The sequence below is a fragment of the Trichosurus vulpecula genome, chromosome 8, assembly GCF_011100635.1.
Source record: "Trichosurus vulpecula isolate mTriVul1 chromosome 8, mTriVul1.pri, whole genome shotgun sequence".
Taxonomy (NCBI): Eukaryota; Metazoa; Chordata; class Mammalia; order Diprotodontia; family Phalangeridae; genus Trichosurus; species Trichosurus vulpecula.
In genome coordinates, this window is record NC_050580.1 from 185474290 (window position 1) to 185495993 (window position 21704).

At 37.4% G+C, this 21704-nt stretch overlaps 1 protein-coding gene across 1 annotated transcript in view; it reads right to left on the reverse strand.

Moving 5' to 3' along the window:
* Positions 1 to 21704, reverse strand: part of RYR3 (ryanodine receptor 3) — a 633352-nt gene that overhangs the window by 161782 nt on the left and 449866 nt on the right. Inside the window, exons 50-52 of the mRNA XM_036736677.1 lie at positions 19443 to 19583; positions 17763 to 17926; positions 8943 to 9021 (exon numbers count right to left, since the gene is read on the reverse strand). Coding sequence (XP_036592572.1) covers positions 8943 to 9021; positions 17763 to 17926; positions 19443 to 19583 — 384 coding nt within the window. The remainder of the gene's footprint in view (positions 1 to 8942; positions 9022 to 17762; positions 17927 to 19442; positions 19584 to 21704) is intronic.

The window sequence follows — 21704 nt, forward strand, 5'->3', positions numbered from 1 at the left end:
GATTACTTTCACTATATATCATTGCTATATCATTCCATGGAAACAGATGACATTAATTATAGGTAAGGGTTTGATACTGCTTTTGTCAATGACGCCTTTAATGCCAAGTTAAACAACTTATTGCTGACTAGCACGCGGCAACAAAAATGAACAAGAAAACCCTAACCCTTCATTCCTATGCCTAGAATAGATTAAATAAGAGATGAAATGGGGAAGTATTAAAATCTGAAGAAAGCATACTAAAGTCTTTGAGAGTTAAAAATATTCCCTAAATGCAAACTCCAGAAATTATATCTAATACTGAAATTGGTTATAAACAGCACCAATACAGCAAATGATCATCTTTAGCACAGGGCCACAAACCAAGAAAAACAAGATCCCTTCTATCCATGCCACTTGTCTTCCTCTTGGATCCATCTTCAGTGAAGAATATAAGGATTTGTTGTCCTGTTTTGCTGCAGAACTATTTCCAGTGTTCCAATATCCAATATCCTCTGGGGACAAGATCTAATTCATCTTCTGCCCCTCAGGGCTTTCTCCATGGAGAGCAAGGCATTCTGACCTCCTGACCATGCTTCCATCCCACTGATTGTTCCTCCCTACATGTGGAAGGCCTTGTGTGGCCTCATGGGACAAAGTCTCACTATCTGTCATCACATTGTGAACCTCAAGGGAAGATCTGCACAGTCTAATTTTAAGTCTTCCTCAACAGACTCCTTCAACTACTTACACTCTTACTCTACTCAATGCTCAATGGATAGCCACCTCCCATAAATTTATACTTGCTCCATTCCAAAGATTTTGAACCCCAGGCTGATGATACACAAACCCTGTTGCTTACCCTCTACTTATTGCTCCCCCATGCCTATCCTCCTCTAACTTATCCCCATGAGATCCCATTCCATATCTGCCAACACTCACCCCCCACATTGTGCCTTTTGGAATGCCAGATCCACAATCAACGTACTTCTTTTTACCTTAAATCTCTTCTTTTTTCATTCCTTCTATCATATCTGCTCACTGAGATGTGGCTACCTCCTGATGACACCACTTTCTTTGCCACCATTCCAGTATTTCTTACTCTTTCTCTCATATTACACTCCCCTCCTCCCTCCCACCCCCCAACTAAAAGATTACAGTGCGAGTAATTGAAATACTCCTTGCTCTCCATTGCCACTGTTAGAATCTCTCTCTATCACCTTCACCAAACAGCCTCTCCTTCTGTCAGGTTTATGCTATTTAACTTTATCACCCAATCAAAATCTTGGTGGTTTTAATATATCAACTTTCAGAGTGTTCTCCTTCATTCCTCAAAGAATTTAGTGCTTGGCTAACAGTCTTTCTCTCTTTTCTATTTCCTGATCCCATATTAGGACATCTCAAAATACATGTCGACGTTCCCTCAAATACCTTAACTTCCTATCTACTCAATTCCTATGACCTATTCTCCACTCCACCTTAGCTCCACACAGAGATGGTCTTATCTTTGATCTGGCCATTACCCACAAATATTCCACTTGCTAGTTCACAAATAGGAGCAGCTAAGTGGCACTGGGACTGCACTCAGAAAAGCCTGAGTTCAAACCCAGCCTCAGAAACTTACTAGTTGTGTGACACTGGGCACTCTGTTTACCTTGGATTGCTATACTATAAAATAGGGATAATAATAGCACCTATCTCCCAAGGTTGCTGTAAGGATCAAATGAGATAATAATTGTAAAGTGCTTAGCACAATGCCTAGCACATAGTAGGCACTATATAAATGTTGCCTATTATTATTATTAAACTCTGAAATTCCCTTACCATCATACTCTTTTATGCTTCCAACTTTCTCAATATTTTATGACTGCTTTGTTCTATGTCTTCATTGTGACCTTGATGATGTGACTCCCTCAGTTCTTTGCCAGGCCATTGTACCTGCACCGGCTAAACTCTTCTTTCCCTACATCAACCCCTTCATGAGTAACGCGACAATAAGCTAGTCTTTATTCTCATGTCCCTTGCACACTTATCCTGTAGTTGATGATGACCTTGCAAAGCCCTGACCTTGGATTACTCCCTCAATCCATCACCTCTGCATTCATATGCTGCTGAATGGAACTGGAGAAAATGATGAAAGTGTACTAATTTGGTCACTATAAATTTATGTTATTTAATCTCAACAATACCCTTTGCAGCAGACAGTTTATTCCCACCCAACTGATTTACTATACCATTCCCCATAGTGGCCGTTTTAACTTTGTCTCTCCACAAGACTTCCATGGCATAACTTCCCTCTATTTTTTTTTTTAGCTGAGGACCTTGCTTCATAAATACTGGAAGTCATTTGCTGATAATTCTCCCTTCCTCATCTCAGATCATTCATAGAACTTACCATACTATATCCTTCATTCTAATCTTGGATGAGGTGGCACTCTTCCTAGTTAAAGCAAATGTCTCTACAAGCATCCTTGATCCTACCCTCAGAGTTCTATAGTAAATTGACCCCACTATCATACCTAATTTTATAATCTCAATCTTTGCCTATCTCTGTTTCCCTACTGTCTACAAACATGTCCATGTCTTTGTAATCCTAAGAAAACCCTCATTTGATCCTACCATCCTGCTAGTTATATCTGTATCCTTCCTCCTCCTTAACTCCTTGAGACAAGTTACCTTCACTAGGCACTTTTACCTCCTTTCCCTCTATTTTCTTCTAAATGCTCTGCAAATTGTCTTTTAGACCTGCTCCCCTAAGGTCATGAAACTAAACTGTCCCTTTTAAGGAAGTTACCAGTAATCTTTGAACTAATGGCCTTTTTTTGCAATCCTGATGGTCTTGGTCTTTCTGCAGCAGACTGTGACCACTTCTGGCATCCTCTTGTCTGACTGATCTTTCTAAATATCCTTTATTGTTATTCCTCTATGTCATTCCCACTAACTTGGTGTTCCTAAAGGCTGTGTTCTAGACCATTTTCTCTCTCTTTCTATACTATCTTATTGGTGATTACATCAACGCCTATGGATTCATTTATGATCTTTATGCAGATGATAACCAGAACTACCTCTTTCCTGAGATCTATTTTTGCATCAACAATTGTCCTTTTAACATCTCAAAATGGGTGTCTCATAGGCATTTAAAACTCAATAAATCTAAATCAGAACTCATGTGCCCCCTCAAACCCTCCTTGAACTTCCCTAATACTGTCAAGGGCACTACTAGCATCCCAGTTACTGAGGCACATAACCTCAGAGTCATCCTTCACTCTCTCACTCACCACACATATTCAATCCTGTGCCAAATTTTGTGTGTTTGGGCAACACAACTGCAAACTTGTTTTTAGTTGAAGCTACAGAAAGCATCTGATGGCTTTAGATCTTGTCAACTATCTGGAAGACTCTGACAGCTCAGAGAAACAGAATGGCAGGCTCCACTGTGTTCAGAAGGTTTGGCCTGCCTGCTTGGTTGAAGGTCTCAGACAGGATAGAGGCTTAATCTGCAACCTCAATTCAAGGTCATAGTCATGCACTTACTTTCTTCTCTTCCTCCTCCTTGCCCAGTACATTGACTCAGGCCTGGTCTAAGCTGTATTTGCTGGATGGGTTACTATTCAACCAACAGAACGTACATTCTGGTCCATTATCACAGACTGAACTGTTGTCTATGACCTCCTGGACGTAACACTGATCCATAAAAACTTAAGAACATTTTTAATACATGTCATCATACCAAATATTCATACTCTCAAATAAATGGAAAGAAAATCTTACAAAATAGAGACCTATCAAAGAAGATAAAAATCACAGTGGAACAGGATTAGATACATATTTCTGTTGTCCTGTCTGTTCCTGGATTGGTACTAAGGATGATTTTAGTGAGCTTACAGAAGATGAACCTATATCCTCAAACTGTTATTTTATTTAAAAAAACCCCAATTATTTTCTCTACCTGTGTAACAGCCTTTAGGACAATAATATAAGAGAATAATGGATGGGTAACAACTTGTTTTAGGATTGTTTCTATTTAAATCCCATTGAAAGAGATAAGAAGAAAGAGAAGATGATGACAATGAGGATGACAACATCTTTTGAAATAGATTGCTTTGTTTGTACAAAGAGGGAGTTATGATGGAAAGTCAGGACCAAGTCAGTTCCACCAGAAAACACAAAAGGGTCATTCTTAGGAAACCTGGATTTAGTGATCAACAAAGATTTTGCAAGGAACTGGTGAAGGCTATATAATGTATCATTCGACTGCAAATTTAGCACCTTTTAAATATCTAGAGTAAAACACAACCTAATGGCTGTAATTAACCACAGAAACTTGTAGTAATTATTGAGATAATAACAAAAAACAATAACAACTGACATTTATATAGTACTTAGTAAGGAGTAGCTGATAGAGAGCTTTATCAGAGTCAGGAAGATCTGAGTTCCAGTACATTCTTTCATATGTATTGTCTCTGTTATTCTAGACAAGTCACCTAACTTCTCAGTGCCCAAGGAAACTCTCTAAGGGTGCAAAAAACTATAGAGAATGTGCTGATCTGCATTGTTAGGGGGAGTTCCTCACCAGGAGCTTCCTACACCAATGAAGTCACATTTTAGGAAAAAAATATACATATTTTCATGTGTATGTACATATATTTAAAATGATTTATAGTCATTATTTCATTGGATCATCACATTCACCCTCTAAAATTGTCTTATTATCCACCTTTTCTAGATAAGGAAATAGGTTGATAGAGTGTAAGTAATTTGCCCAGGCTCACACATCTAGTATATAAGATCAGAGACAGCACAGTACTTTAGTTACAACACCACATTGTCTCTCAGTCATGATTAACTACAGGAACTAGCAGAGCCCAATGAAAATGCTACTGCAGTGGAAAAGATCAGGGCTAGGTTCTGTTAATGCCTTGAATAATATAGAACTTTTCACGACTTGTTTTCCCTCTTTGTGATTCAGTTTCTTCCATCTAAAAGTGGGGATAATATTTCTTGATCCCTCCTGAGTTCACGAAATTTTCAAATGGGCACACATGAAGGCAGTTAGGAAATAAATATGTTCTAGAAATAACAAAGTGTTAGTCTATCATTATTATCTTTCTTATTGCCAATATTAGCCCCAAATAGGAAAGTAGAGAGGGGATGTACATAAAGGGATGAACAGAATTGAGAGTACTTTAGAGTAGTTAAGATTTTAAAGTGATTTCAGTCCCGAATTGTACCTAGTTAGCTTTCTATTGTCTTCATGTGAAAATAGATTAATTGTTCTGGGCCATGTAGCCCACATTTTCAAATGGATGATACATTAGAATTCTGGATTCCTTTGGCTCAACTCCTGTGGTATAATTTTCATTTGTTAATAGCTGATGAAACAGTTAAGCTTACTAAGGATTCAGTCAGTTAAAGAATTATAAATGTTAGATGCAATAACTGAATTTAAAAAATTTGTTTTAATCAGTCAGTATCCACCTCCTTGCCCTTCCATTCAATTGAGAATACAAGAAAAAAGTTCATTATGAACATGTCTAGTCAATCAAAACAAATTTCCAAAAAAATTTTTTTCTCTCATTTTGAATCCTTTATCTCTCTACCCAGAGGTGCATAGCATGTTTCATCATTAGTACTTTGGAATCTTGGTTAGTTATTACTCCGATAAGAATTCACCTCAATGGTATTCTATCACATTGACGTACTATAGTTTGTTAATAGGTTTCCCGATTTATGGGCATCTCCTAAGAATCTCATCTTTTGCCACCTCAGAAAGAATTATAAATATTTTTGTACATTCTTAGTTTGTTTTGCTCAGGACTAATCCCTCCGTTAACATACACTTCCACCCTTATTTCCCCTCCTTGCTTCTCTCCATTCCCTCCTATTTCCCTGTTGAGTGAAATGTATATCTGTACTAAACTGTGCATGTATTTTTCCTTTTTTGGACTAGTTCACATGAGAGTGAGGTTCAAGGGTCAGCTGCCTCACTCCATCCTCTCCTCGTTTGTATAGATGTCTCCTTGTGCTCCCTGATTATGTCAGATAATTTTCCCTAATCTATCTTCCTTTCCCTTCCTACTCAGTATATTCCTCTTCTCCTTTCTTTCCATTCTTTCTTAAGATCATCAAAACAGAACCTAGGCTTTACCTATCTGAATTTCCTCTATGAACCCTGGTAATAGTATAGAGCTCAGAGAAGACATAAGTATCACCCCCCATATTTTAATGTAAGTACTTTATAGTTATTTAGTCCTTTCTCATTGCTCATTCATTTTTACCTTTTTAAATGTTTTTCTTCACTTTTGTTTTTAACTTCAGGGTTTCTCTGTACCTTTGGTCTTTTCATTGGGAATATCTGGAAATTCTCTATTCTATTAAAGGTCTATTCCCCTTTCCTCTCTGCCTCTCTGCCCCCACCCCACCACACACACAGCATAATACTCAGTTTTGCTGGGTAAGATATTCTTAGCTGTAAGACCATACTCTTTGCCTTCTGGAATATAATATCCCAAGTTCTCTGTTTTACATTGGTAGCTGCTAAATCATGTGTGATCTTGACTGTATGTCCTTAGTACTTGAATGCTTTCTTTCTGGCTGCTTGCAGCATTTTTTCTTTTACCTGGAAGCTCTAGAATTTGGCTATAATGTCCCTGAGAGTTTTCATTTTGGGTGTTCTTTCAGGAAGAGACCAATGGATTCTTTCTATTTCGACTTTGCCCTCTGGTTCAAAGATTTCCGAGTAGTCTTCTTTGAAGATTTATTGAAACATGAAGCAATCTCTTTTTTTATTATGGTGTTCAATGATCCTGAAATTTTTTCTCCTTGATCTGTTTTCCCAGTCAGTTTTTTTTCTGTTATAAGTTAATTTACATTTTCTTTTCTCTCTTTTTTTCTTAGCCTTTTGCCTTTGTTTTAATATATCTTCTTCATTGCTCTGAGCATCTCTGCCACCATAATAGCTATTATAATGGGGTTATTTTTGTCCACTCTTCTAGCCTACTTCTGACTTTAGATTTATATTACTATTGAGCCCTGCCACACTTTTGAAGAGAAGGTCCTGTAGCTGATTTCTTGGGGTATGGAATGTTGTGATATTTGAGGACCTCAGAGACATGCTGGGGATCTTTAAATTTTGAGTGTTCCCAAGGTGGTCTGATCCTGCAAATTTTGATTGCCATTCCCTCCCCTGGCCTCGCCCTGGTCCCAAGCTCCACAAATTTCTGATGTGGGTTTGAGTCTGCAGAAGAGTAAACTGCTGCTGGACTGACTGCCCCATCTACAAGCTGAAAGTTCTCCTGGGTTCAGAGTGGCACAACTGCAGGCTTCCCTTTGGTTTGGGATTCCTTTGCATGCTATACTAGATGACAGATATGTGACCCTGCTCTGACTTGGGGTCTAAGCCACACCACTGCTGGTACTAGTTTCAGAACTTCTCCCTTCTCAATACGCTGCCCGGGGCCTTCCTGTCCAGGAATACCATTCTTCCACTCAAGTCCTTTTATTTGAGTACACCTTGAATCTATGACTCAGAACTGGGTAGTAGCAACAAAGCTGTCAGTTGGCATTTATCCCCCTCACAGTGCCCTTATATGGGCCTCCAGGTACCCTGTGAGAATTCTGAACCTCTTCTGGCACTGGTATACAGCCTCTCCTTGGGCCCTGCAGTGTGAGGTGAGTTCTCTCCCTTCTCCACAGGTCTCCCTTTCCTTCTCTCTTTGTCAAGTTTGTATGGACAAATGACTTACTGTGACTTTTCCTGGACTTCACCATAAGGATTCAGTCTGGTGCATTTTCTGGATGTCTGAAGAAGGATGCAGAGTGATGCTCACCACAAGGTTTCCTATCACTCAGCGATCCTGGCTCCTCTTCAATGACTCAGTTTTTAAAGGAGAGTCTAGAAGTGCTATCATGGACTACGACATAGCAACTATTATGGTTGGTTCAGTATTCTTGCCCAGAATAAAATTTTCTGGATTAGCAACAGCCTTCTATGTTGTCTCTCTGCTGCAAATTTCTTCATTCTGCAAACCATTCTCCATGGAGCTGACAAAATGATATTGCTAAAGCACAGTTACTCACTTCAATGATCTCAAGTTGTCTCTAGCATTAAATATAACCTCCTCTGTTTGTATTTTATAACCTGGCTCCAATGTACCTTTCCAGGCTTATTATACATTATTCTCCTTCATTCACTTTACATATCAGACAAACTGGCTTTGCTGTTCCTTATATACAACATTTCTACTTTTTTGTCTCTGTGTCTTTGTATAGTCTGTCCTCCATGCCTGTAATATCTTCCTCTTGGAATCCCTAGCTTCCTTCAAAACTCAGTTCAAGTGTCACCTCTATGAAACCTTTCCTAATGTACTTACGTACTAATGCCTCCTCCCAAAATTGCCTTGGATTTATGTTGTAAATATTTTGTTTTAAAATGGAAAGGAGAGAGAGAGAAGAGAGAAAGAGAGAGAGAGAGATAGACGAGAGAGACATGAGAGAGAGAGAGAGAGAGAGAGAGGGGTGGGGTGGGGGGAGAGAGGTTGTTTACCCAGACAGAAGTGATTTTTATTTCTGGCACACAGTAGACAATGAATAAATACTTGTTGATTGATTGATTTTAGTCTAAAACCAAAGGCAATAAATTTCACTTCTACTTCCCTTCCCTATTACCCCAAATCCATAGCAAGCACACATATGCAAATTCCATACTCTCTGATGCTAAGAAAAAAGTTAACATTTCTAGATGTGAGCATTTCCTTGATTGGTATAAAAAACAGTGTAGCAGCAGCTGCTGCCTCCTCTTCCACTGACCTCCACAAACCTCAGGAAATTGCTGGTCTCAAATAATGAATGTTCTTGGAATGGTAAGTCTGTCACTTAGATAAATTGGGCAGATTTTCAAGATTCAACCCTTTAATGTTCTTTGGCTCTTCTTTTCCTGACAATTGTTGGATGAAAATCCCTACCTTGTCACAAGCCCATTTGTCATGTGAATGTTCCGCATACTTGGTGACCACATATTCCAGTTTTTCAGGAAGAGAATAGCTGAAAGAGAGAGGAAAAAAAAAGTGCTATCATATCACCAGGCACAAGTGGAGATAATGGGAGCAATTCTGAACTGTCAGAATGCTTCCTCTTTGGAGAGAAATGGGGACCTGGGGTTAATATACTGGGACCATTCATATAATTTAGCAGAGTTCCCAAACATCAGGGCAAATAGCAACACTGCCCAGAAGCTTCCTATGTACCAAGGTATGGGTACAGGACAAAAAGGGAATGCCAAAGAATTAGATATAGATTCACCTGTATTTCTTTTCACTGGGCTTGTTGATAAAAGAGCTGTGCTTGGTGAAATGTATTTAGTTTTAATCAAGAGTTGTTTTGCAAAGGTGGTATTCAGAATTCCTATCTGGGGGAAAATCCATTAGGAAGATTCTTTTTGAGTGAAATTTATGTCACAGAGGTGCCTGTGATGTGCCGATCTATATACATATCTGTGTCTATAACAGAATTTCTAAGAACACATTCTTAGTAGGCTAACTTTGTACTAATCCCACCTGACTGTAGTTCTCACAGTATGCTCATTTTTAATCTGTTTAATGGTAACTGATGGCATCTTACCCTTCCATTTTCACTGACTTTTGTTCCATTTATGTTTCTCTTGTCTCCACTATTCTATTGTAAGTACCTTGAGGAGAGGACCACATGTATCTTTACATTCCTTTGCAATCTCTCCTCAAAGTCCAATGTCCCTAGTTCTTATAAGCATAAATGAATGACTACATTAGGTAATGTAAATCATACATCATGACAGGCCTAAAGAAGAAAAAAAGACCTTTCAGCATGTCTAGATATGGATTATGAGATGAAGACTTTTCACCCAAAGCACCCCATCTGTCATCCCCATGGCTCTAATCTGGAACTGTCATAAATTTCAACACATCTCAGGTGTTGAAGAATGCTAGAATTAAAAAAAAGCCCTTTGTAAAGTTCTAGTATTATAGATTCAACAGACTTGAAGTGAATTTTTTTTGTTCTCTAATACATTAATTTTTATTATTAATTTACTTTTAGTTTTCAACATTCACCTCCATAAGATTTTTACATTTTCTCCCCTCCCTCTCCTTCCCCCCTTATCCCAGATGGCATGCAATCTGATAATAGCCTCTATTTATACATTCATATTAAACATATTTTTGTATTAGTTATGATGTAAAGAAGAATTAGAACTAATGAGAGGAACCATGAGAAACAAGAAACAAAAACAAAAGAAAGGGAGAGCAAATAGTATGCTTCCAACTGCATTCAGACTCCAAAGTTCTTTCTCTGGATGCGGATATTATTTTCCATTGTTAGTCTTTTGGAGTTGTCTTAGATCCTTGCACTGCTGAGAAGAGATAAGTCTTTCAAAGTCAGTCATCGCACAATGTGGCTGTTACTATGTACAATGTTGTCTTGGTTTAATTGATGGGCATTCCCTAGATTTTCCAATTCTTTGCCACCACAAAAGAGCTGCTATAAATATTTTTGTACATACTGGTCCATTTCCCACTTGTGTGGTGCTGCTGGGTCAAAGGGTATGCACAGTCTTATAGACCTTTGGGCATAGTTACAAATTGCTCTCCAAAATGGTTGGATCAGTTCACAACTCTACCAATAATGCATTAGCATTCCAATTTTCCCACATCTTCTCCATCACTTATCATTTTCTGTTTTGGTCATGTTAGCCAATCTTTAGGTGTGAGGTGCACCTCAGAGTTGTTCTAATTTGCATTTCTCTGCCTCAATAATGATTTGGAGCAATTTTTTTTTATATTTCCTTGACTAGTATAAAAAACAGCATAGCAGCAGCTGCTGCCTCCTTTCTACTGACCTCCCCAAACTTCAGGATCGATAGCTTTAATTCTTACTCTGGAAACTGCCTGCTAAATATTCTTTGACCATCATCATTTGGGGAATGATTTGTATTCTTACAAATTTAACTCAGTTCTCTATATATTTTAGAAATGAGGCCTTTATTAGAGACACTGGCTGCAAAAAACTTTCCCAGCTTTCTGCTTTCCTTCTAATTTTGATTGCATTGGCTTTATTTATGCAAAACCTTTTCAATTTAATGTAATCAAAATCATCCATTTTGCTTTTCATCATGTTCTTTATCTCTTTTGGTCATAAATTCTTCCCTTCTCCATAGATATGACAGGTAACTATTCCTTGCTCTTCTAGTTTGCTTATAGTATTAGTCTTTATATCTAAATCATGTACCCATTTTGACTTTATCTTGGTATAGGGTGTAAGCTGTTGATCTATGCCTAGTTTCTGCCATACTATTTTCCAGTTTTCCCAGCTATTTTTGTTAAACAGTGAGTTCTTATCCCAGAAGCAGGGGTCTTTGGGCTTATCAAACAGTAGATTACCATAGTCATTGACTACTGTGTCTTCTGTAACTAACTTATTCCATTGATCCACCACTCTATTTGTTAGCCAGTACCAAGTAGTTTTGATGATTGCTGCTTTATAATACAATTTAAGATCTGGTACAGCTAGGATACCTTCCCTTGCATTTCTTTTCATTAATTTCCTTGATATTTTGGGCCTTTTCTTCTTTCAGATGAATTTGTTATTCTTTTTTTCTACCTCTATAAAATAATTCTTTGGTAGTTTGATTGGTATGGCACTAAATAAGTAATTTAATTTAGGTAGAATTGTCATTTTTATTATATTATCTCAGCCTACTGATGAGCAACTGATATTTTTCCAATTATTTAGATCTGACTTTATTTATGTGAAAAGTGTTTTGTAATTGTGTTCATATAGTTCCTGGGTTTGTTTTGGCAGGTAGACTCCCAAATATTTTATAATGTCTACAGTAACTTTAAATGGAATTTCTCTTTCTATCTCTTGCTATTGGGGATTTTTTAGTAATATACAGAAATGCTGATGATTTATGTGGGTTTATTTTATATTCTGTAACTTTGCTAAATTTGTTTATTATTTCAAGTAATTTTTTACTTGATTCTCAGGATTCTCTAAGTATACCATCATATCATCTGCAAAGAGTGATAGCTTTGTTTCTTCTTTGCTTATTCTGATTCCTTCAATTTCTTTTTCTTCTCTTTTTGCTAAGGCTAACATTTCTAGTACCACACCGAATAATAGCAGTGGTAATGGACAAACTTGTTTCACCCCTGATCTTATTAGAAATGGTTCTAGCTTATCCACATTACATATAATGCTTGATGATGGTCTTAGATAGATGTTACCTATTATTTTAAGGAAAACTCCATTTATTCCTATGTTGTCTAGTGTTTTTAATAGGAATGGGTGTTGTATTTTGTCAAACGGTTTTTCTGCATCTATTGAGATAATCATATGATTTCTGTTAGTTTTGCTGTTGATATGGTCAGTTACGCTGACAGTTTTCCTAATATTGAACCAGCCTTGCATTCCTGGTATAAATCCTACCTGGTGTATTATCCTTGAGATAAATTGCTGTAATTTCTTTGTGAATATTTTTCTTAAATTTTTTGCATCTATATTCATTAGGGAAATTGGTCTATAATTTTCTTTCTCTATTTTGGCTCTTCCCAGTTTAGGTATCAGCACAATGTTTGTATCATAAAAAGAATTTGGTAAGACTCCTTTTTCACCCATTTTCCCAGATAGTTCATATACTACTGAAATTAATGTTCTTTAAATGTTTGATAGAATTCACTTGTAAATCCATCTGGCACTGGAGATTTTCTTAGAGAATGCATTGATGGCTTGCTCAATTTCTTTTTCTGAAATGGGGCTATTTATTTTTATTTCCTCTTCCATTAATCTGGGCAATTTATATTTTTGTATTCATCCATTTCACTTAAGATTGTCAAATTTATGGGCATATAGTTGGGCAAAATAGCTCCTAATTATCATTTTGATTTCTTCTTCATTGGTGGTAAGTTCACTCTTTTCATTTTTGATGCTGTAATCTGTTTTTCTTCTTCCTTTTTTTAAAATCAAATTAACTAAAGGCTTATCTGTTTTATTATTTTTTCATAACCAGCTCTTAGCTTTATTTATTAGTTCAATAATTTTCTTAATTTCAATTTTATTAATCTCTCCTTTGGTTTTCAGAATTTCTAATTTGGTATTTAATTGGGGATTTTTAATTTGTTCTTTTCCTAAGTTGGTTGCGTGCTCATTTCATTGATCTCTTCTTTCTCTATTTTATTCATGTAAGCATTTAGAGATGTAAAACTTCCCCTAAGAGCCATTTTCACTGCATCCCATAAGTTTTGGTATGTTGTCTCATTATAGTCATTCTCTTGGATGAAGTTATTGATTGTTTCTATGACTTGTTGTTTGATCCACTCATTCTTTAGGATTAGATTATTTAGTTTCCAATTAATTTTTAATCTATCTTTCCATGGCCTTTTATTACATCATGATCTGAAAAGGATGCATTTAATATTTCTGCCTTTCTGCACTGGATTGTAGGGTTTTATGCCCTAATATGTGGTCAATTTTTGTGGAGGTGTCATGTACCACTGAGCAAAAGGTATATTCCTTTCTATCGCCATTCATTTTTTTCCAGAGGTCAACCATATCTAACTTTTCTAAAATTCTATTCATCTCCTTAACTTCTTTCTTGTTTATTTTGTAGTTAGATTTATCTAGTTCTGAGAGGGGTTGAGGTCCCCCACTGGTATAGTTTTATTATTTATTTCTTCCTGCAACTCCCTTAACTTCTCCTCTAAGAATTTGGAAGCTATACCACTTGGTACATTAGTAATGATATTACTTCATTGTCTGTGGTACTTTTTAGCAGGATGCAGTTTCCTTCCTTATCTCTTTTAATCAGGTCTATTTTTCTTCTGCTTTGTTTGAGATCAGGATTGCTACCTCTGCTTTTTTTTTATTTACTTCAGCTGAAGCATTATATATTATGCTCCAGCCTTTTACCTTTACTCTGCATTTATCCTTCTGCTTCAAATGTGTTTCTTGTAAACAACCTATTGTGGGATTATGGTTCTAAATCCACTCTGCTATCCACTTCTGGTTTTTTTGGGAGAATTCACCTCATTCACATTCACAGATATGATTACTATCTGTGACTTTCTCTCCATCCTTTCCCCACCCTGTTTATACTTTTCTCTCTCTTTTCTCCCTTTCCCTCCTCACTAGAGTTTAGCTTTTGACCACTGACTCCCTCAGTCTGCCCTCCATTCTATCAGCCCCCTCCCTTTTCTTCCCCTTTCCCCTACTACTTCCTATACGGTGAGTTGGATTTCTATACCTAACTGATTATGTTATTTCCTCTTTCAGCCAAATCTGATGAGAGTAAGTTTCGAACAATACTCATCTTCCTTCCTCCTTTCCCTCCACTGTAACAGGTTTTTGTGCCTTTTCATGTGATGTAATTTATTCTTCTCTGCCTCCTCCTTTCCTCTTCTCCCAGTACAATCCCTTTTCACCACTTAATTAGATTTTTTTCATCATCATGTCAAAGTCAATTTACACCTACACCCTCTATGTATACCCCTTTCAAATGCTGTAATAATGATATAGTTCTCAAGAGTTACAAGTGTGATCTTCCCTTGTAGGGATGGGATGTAAACAGTTTGCACTTATTAATGTTGTTTTTTTCTTTCCTGTTTACCTTTTTATGCTTCTCTTGAATTTTGTATTTGAAGATTATATGTTCTGTTGAGCTCTGGTCTTTTTAGAAGGAAGGTTTGGAAGTCCCTATTTCATTGAATATCCATCTCCTTCCTTGAAAGATTATGTTCAATTTCGCTGAGTAGTTGATCCTTGGTTGTAATTGAAGCTCCTTTGCCTTATGGAATATTAAATTCCACACTCTCCAATCTTTTAATGTAGAAGCTACAAGATCTTGTGTAATACTGACTGTGGTTTCATGATATTTAAATTGTTTCTTCTGGCTGCTTGCAGTATTTTCTCTTTGACCTGGTAATTTTGGAATTTGGCTATAATATTCCTTGGCATTTTCAATATGGGATCTCTTTTAGGAAGTGATTGGTGGATTGTTTTAATGACTATTTTACCTTCTGGTAGAACCAGGATCTTTTTTTCATCATGGCTTTCAGGTAGACCAAAAATTTTTAAATTCTCTCTCCTGGATCTATTTTCCAGATCAGTTGTTTTACCAATTAGGTATTTTATGTTTTCTTCTATTTTTTCATTCTTTTGTTTCTGTTTGATTGATGCTTGATATCTCATAGAGTCATTAGCTTCCACTTTCTCAATTCTAATTTTTAACAAATTGTTTTCTTCTATTGAATTTTTACCTCCTTTTCCATTTGGCCAATTGTGCTTATTAAGGAGTTACTTTGTTCAGTGTACTTTTTTCCATTTGGCTAATTGTATTTTTAAGGACTTATTTTCTATAGTCAATTTTTATCCTTCCTCTTCTAAGCTACTGACTCTCTCTTGCATACCTCTCATTTCTTATCCCATTTTTTCTTCTACCTCTCTTATTTGACTTTTAAAATTCTTCTTGAATTCTTCCAAGAAGGCTTTTTGGGCTTGAGACCAGTCTATATTTCCCTTTGAGGTTTCAGATGTGGGTATATTGACAATGTTGTCCTCTTATGAATTCGTGCTATCTTCCCTTTCCTCATAATAAGAGTCTATGGTCATTTTTTATTTCTGCTTTTTGCTCATGGTGTTTGCCTATTTCCTGGCTTTTAAAGTTGAGCTCTCCTGCTAGAGTGCAGAGGGCACTGACTCAAGCTTCTTGTGCTGAGAGCCTGGGAACTGGTCACTGGTTTTGTATGCTGAGGCCTCAGGTGCTGGCAGCTGGAGGCTGTAGGGGTCTGGCAGCTTACCTAGTGCTGAGCTGGGGTTATCACCACTGGAGCTCTTGGGATGGGGGTGGGAAGTCTGGCTCCTGGGGGATGCCTGCTCGCCCAGGTTTCTTTAAGTCACTTGAATATTTGGCTGCTGGAGGATGTCTGCTAGCTTGGAGCTGTGCCTCCTGGAGTTGTGCTTCCTGGAGTTCTGCTGAAGTACTGGGAGATTTGGCTGCTGGAGAATGCTGATGCATGTGGTGGTTTTCCATGCTAGTGTCTACCAGTTCCCCTGCCTGTGCTGGCACACTCGGGGGTCCTGGTGTTGGCACTCCACCACCCTGGGGCTCAGGATCTCACCCTGGTTTGCTGAGGTGGGGCTTGCTGCTGACTTGCTGAGACGCCTCCCCTCCTGTACTGCTTCTCCTCCAGAGTGAAAGGGGCCTTTGCTGTTAATCCCCCAAGTTTCCTGGGGTAAAAGACTGCTACACTCTTTCTGCTGGCTCATTTGTTCCAGGGTTTTTCCTAAAGCAATATTTTTCTGGGCTTTCAGAGATTGGTGAGAGCAACTTATTTCTTATTCCACCATCTTGGCTCCCAGAAGTAGAACATCTAATCTTCAAGTGAATTCTTTATAAATACTCTGTAAACTATTCCAATTCCCATCTTTACATAAGTAGACTTTCATGTCTTAAATGAACTCCTCTACCCTGTAGAGTTCCTAGCTTCTTTCAAAGCACAAATTAGGCACCACATCCTACCCCAGGCATCTTCTGACAAGGTTCCTACTTCCCAACCCAGTTGCCAGCACATGATCCCCCTTAAAATTATTTTGCATTATTTTACACATTTAAAATTTACTTCTCTGTATAAACGCTACCCCCATTCTACCTCTTCTTCCTCCCCTCGACCCCAAGTAGAATGCAAGCTCCTTGAGTGTAAGCACTGTTTCATTTTTGCCTTTGTCATTCCCAATGTCCAGCACAGATCCTTGAACAATTTTTTAATATGTATTAGTATTATTATTTTGGACCTATGATTTCATCAGTCCAAGAAGCAAACCTCCTCTATCAATGCCAATCAGCAGCTTACAGTTCCAGAGGGCTTACTAAATGTTTATCTAGATGGACCTCAACCTGTCTTTTGATCAACAGGCTTCAAACCATTTAGGAGGTTCAGAGTTCTCCATTTTAATATATATTTGGGTAAGTTGTACAGACTGTGTTAAACACTCTTAAAGTAGAAATATTTTGTTTGCAGCTGAATGGAAGGAGAAGGAAATTCATAGAGCATTAGTTATATTGTTCAGATAATAAAAAAGCCTGGATGGTAAAATCAGCATTAATAAGGAATACTGAAATGTTTGGAACAGAAGGAAAATGCACTTCAGGTTTGAAGGACACAATATTTTGTGGTCTAAAAGCATCTGAAAGTTGCTTAATATAACATTAATGGGCAAACAGCTTCTCAAAGAGGGAGGCTAAACTGTTCTTGCTACATTCTTCTGAGACCTCAATAAATCTGATCTAGAACACAGTGTACTACATACAGCAAATGTTTAATATGTGATTGTTGATTGGAAATTGAATTGAATGTTAATGGATTTATTTTGATTTATTATACTATTGCAACTTACAATACTAATTTATAAACTAAACAAAGGTTTTGTCAAAAACCATTAATAAACTAATTGCATCATATATCAGGGAAATTGACTTAGGGCTTTAAGCTATACTTACTCAGTGGAGAGAACTCATCTCTTCATTTTTATCATGAAGAAAACCAAAGAGTGATAATGTAGTAAATGATCAGATATAAATTAATTATATTTTAAAATAACATAAAATTTGGTGCCCTGGAAAAATGACTTATACTATTTAGGGTTGCAAGGAGAGGTACTAGCCAGAGAGATAAGCTAAATCTTGACAAGCTAGTACCTTTGGAAAAAAGAATAGCCATATGACAAAAACATTAATTTACAAAGTATTTTGGACTCACTTGATGGTACTGATAGGTTTGGGGTCAAAGTTTCCTTCTGCATCCACTGAGGTCTGCTTTTCCAATGTGGCTGTGATTCTGGTGTCTAAATAATCAGGTGGCAAGGCCCCAGCTATTGCACTGAGACAAGGTAAGGCCATTCGGAAGAGATCTGTGTCATATTTCTGTGGGAAAGATAGGAACTAGTTGGAAAATCTAATTTAAAAAACATATAACATGTTAGTAAGTGAATCACAGCCATAATGCAGAAGCATCAGAAGAAATAAGAATGATAACCAAGTTCCCTTATTTTCCAAAAAAAAGGAGTGGCCATCTGCTCCTTAATAATTTGTGGTAGATACTGTGGGGATATCATTGGAAACTGAAGTGACATGAGAAGTAAAACTATTATGTCCTTGTCCATATGGATACAACAAAATTAACTGATGGTCAAAATTTTGTAATGGCCAAGTTTTAAGCAATAGTGGATTGTAACAGCTCTTTCTTTTCCCTTGGGCTTGCCATCTCACCCAAGTCATGAGGGCCTCTATGTATTTTAGGTACTTATTGGAACTATTGCAACACAGAAGTTATGGTCACTTTTTAAAAAAGTTTTGTGAGGAATCCACTTTGAAATCTGAAAATGCGATATAAATGTGAATTACTGCTCTCACTAGTAATAGGAATAGGAATAATTCTATGGATCTTACAGTTAAATTATTAGCAAATTGCCTAGTTGTACATTTGTGTTCTGTTGGTTCCATCTAATATGGGTTGTGTTTGTCCTTCATTTTGAAGAGGACCATGACATCAGGGAAATGATGACATGGCAGGCATGAAGCTCTCAGATGGCCAAAAAATGCTAAAGGGAGGGAGGCAGTGGACAAACTATATAATCAAGCTCCAGGTTTTATCAAGGAAAACTAGGAACACTCAGCTTTATTTTCCTGAGGATGGTGATATCAAGACCCACAGCAGAGGGAAACAGTCAAGTTTGTAAACTAGAGGTCTGTCTCAATTAGCTTAGTCCCCTAAGACTGAGGAATTAGATGAATTACTGGTAAAATCTGTAAACCTAAAATTCTGTCTAAGCAGAAAAGAGATTATTATTAAATGAGGATAGTTTTCATTTCTGCTTTGAATAAAATAAGGGCTTATTAATGAGGATTGCAAAAAGGAGTAAAACTGAATAGGTAAAGGCTGTGAAATAGTTTCTCAAAGCATAGCAGTTTTGAGTGACACTGGACATGGGAGTCAGGAGAACTGAGCTCAAATCTTAACCTCTCAGGGAAATAGTTTCTTCATTTGTAAAACTGGGATAATAACATAATGATGCCTACCTCACAACGTTTGTTGTGAGCAAGGGGGTTCGCAAATATTAAAACACTATAAAAATGCAAGCTATTATTCTTGTGGGGCAGCTGAGTTATGGCATACATAGCCCAAGAAAAGGAAGAAGGGGGCAAAGGAAGCAATAGCAGCCAGTTGGGTTAATATATCCCTCTGATGACATCCAATGTATATTTTGTACGTGAGGGGAAAAAATAATTTACCAATGAAGGCTTATAGCCTCAGCAAAAAGAATGAATATGTATTTGGTCAAAGCACTAAAAACAAAGACAAAGTTCAGGAACCCTTGTCTGTCTTCTTCCTCATTAATTCCTTGCATCATTGTGTCCGTCACAATGCTAATGTCATTACCTTATGAGAGAGAGAGTCAAAAATCCCCCAGAAGAGCTTCTCCGTCAAATGTAACTCTTCTTCCACTGCCAAGCCATAGCCCCCCCATCCTGAAGGGAGGCAGTAATACTTCCAGCACTGTTCATAATGATTTGTCAAAAGCTAGGAAGTTGGAACAAAAGAGTACTGTCAGGGTGAAGCAGAGAAAATTCACCAATGCTTTGTAATACACACAAAATTACTGATGTGTGAAAATAGTAAGTCAGCATGATAAGAACAGTACTAAAGGCATGTAATAAAAGGAACAGCAGAAAGACCTTCAAAGAGTATAAGAAAAAGACATCTTTCATATTTTAACCAGCTGTGGAGTTGGTTGAATTTGCTTAACTATGACTCTACTAACATACCTATAAGTGAAAAAAACGGGGTGAATTTCTTCATTTTACTCCAAATAGTAGAGACATCTCTAGTGTTTGAAACTACTGACAAATCGGGGTGGAAGAGATGTGGCCTGAAAGCTCTGACTCTAAATGTGTTCTGTGGTTGTTTAGTCATTTCAGGTGTGTCCAACTCTTTGTGACCCCATAAACGTGTTAGTGCCTATGTAATTCTCATAATGGGGGTTTGGAAGAGTCTAAGTCAGGCCTGCACAACTTGTGGCCTGCAGACCAGTTATACCTGCATTTCCTCCACATACAAAGGATGTTTTTCCTCTACGTTTTTCCTGGGTTGCCTGAAATCCCGTGGCAAGCAACAAGCAGCCTGAGAGTCATAAGCAGCCACCACCCTAGGTTGTACAGGCCTGGTCTGGGTCTTCTTCCTGCCTCCGTTTTTGTCTAAACCACCTAACCTGCCAGTGCTAGAAGGGATCCAGGGCTGAGTAGTCCTGACATCTCCTGCCCAGGAGAGGGCAGCAGGACATTACGAATGTCTTACGAATTTATGTTGCAAGAAAAAGAGTTGACTAACACAGGACTTGTGCCTGTGTCAGAGAGCAAGGGGAGGTTTGAAGTACCGTGAACCCTAAGATGCAGCCTTCAGTGTGACTTTCTGCAGGCATGAGAAACCTATCATTTCATGTTGCAGCAGAAAACGTTTTGGGCTTAGCATCAGAGGACTGGGGCTTAAATCCTGCCTCTACCACTTCCTATTCCAAACGCTGGAAAAAAGGGAGGCCAGCTGGTGATTTGAATGAACGACAGGGAATCAAGGGGCTATGACTGCTACCTCTTCTTCTGCTAAGAACTTGTTGCGTGACAGACTATTAAAGAATGACTTTGGGCCTCAGTTTTATCATGTATAATAACACTGGGTAAAAACTGATTTCATATTAATTAACCTTTAAAAAAATGATTTAAGTGAGGGGCAAGTTAGTACCATGGATAAAATGCTATAATTAAGAAGTGAGTTCAAATAAAGGCACTAGCTGTATGACCATGGGCAAGACACTTTACCTGTAAGAGAATCAGTTTCTTATCTGTAAGTCTCAAATAAGACAATGAATATAAGATTATATATATATATGTATATATATATAATTATATATTAAATAATTATAATTGCAAACATTAAAGACCTATATAAATGTTAGCTGCTGATGAATAATAACAATAATAAAAACTAAAAAGACTATTATGAAAGGAAAAGCAGAAGGATCTTAGGTTTAGATCTTAGGGGATCTTAGATTCTCAGAGATAGTTATCTAGTCCAACTCCTTCATTTTACAGATGAGATAACTGAGACTCAGAGAGGTTTAGTGATTTGCCTAATTAGGAAAAAATACATTTAAAGTAAAAGATATGACTCTCTTGCCCTCAGTGCTTACTAAAGAAAAACAACAAAGGTGATTTTGAAATAGGAGTTGTAATGCTTCTCCCAAAGATTTGGAAATAAAGTATAAGAACACAAGGCTTAACCTCTAGAAATGAGGAAGAGGGGAAAAACCAGTATTTCACCACATAATCATAGCATATTTTCATGCCATTTTTTGCAAAAAGCAGGGTGTGACCATTATATGAAGCATTTAAAAATTGTGTTGGTATTACTTAAAAATCATTTATTACTCTTTGGTGCAAGATTAGGATGCATGGAATACTCGTGAATATATGTTAAAATTGGGAATATGCAAGTCTTATCATACCATGTGACTTATTCATGGAAGCTTCACCTGCCTGTTGTCTTCCCCTGCTCCTACAGATCTTCATTGGGTTGAGTGACATATGGTTTGTACTACAGCACTCTAAACAAATTATGCAAGTTGGCTTTTGGAAATATATTGACAAT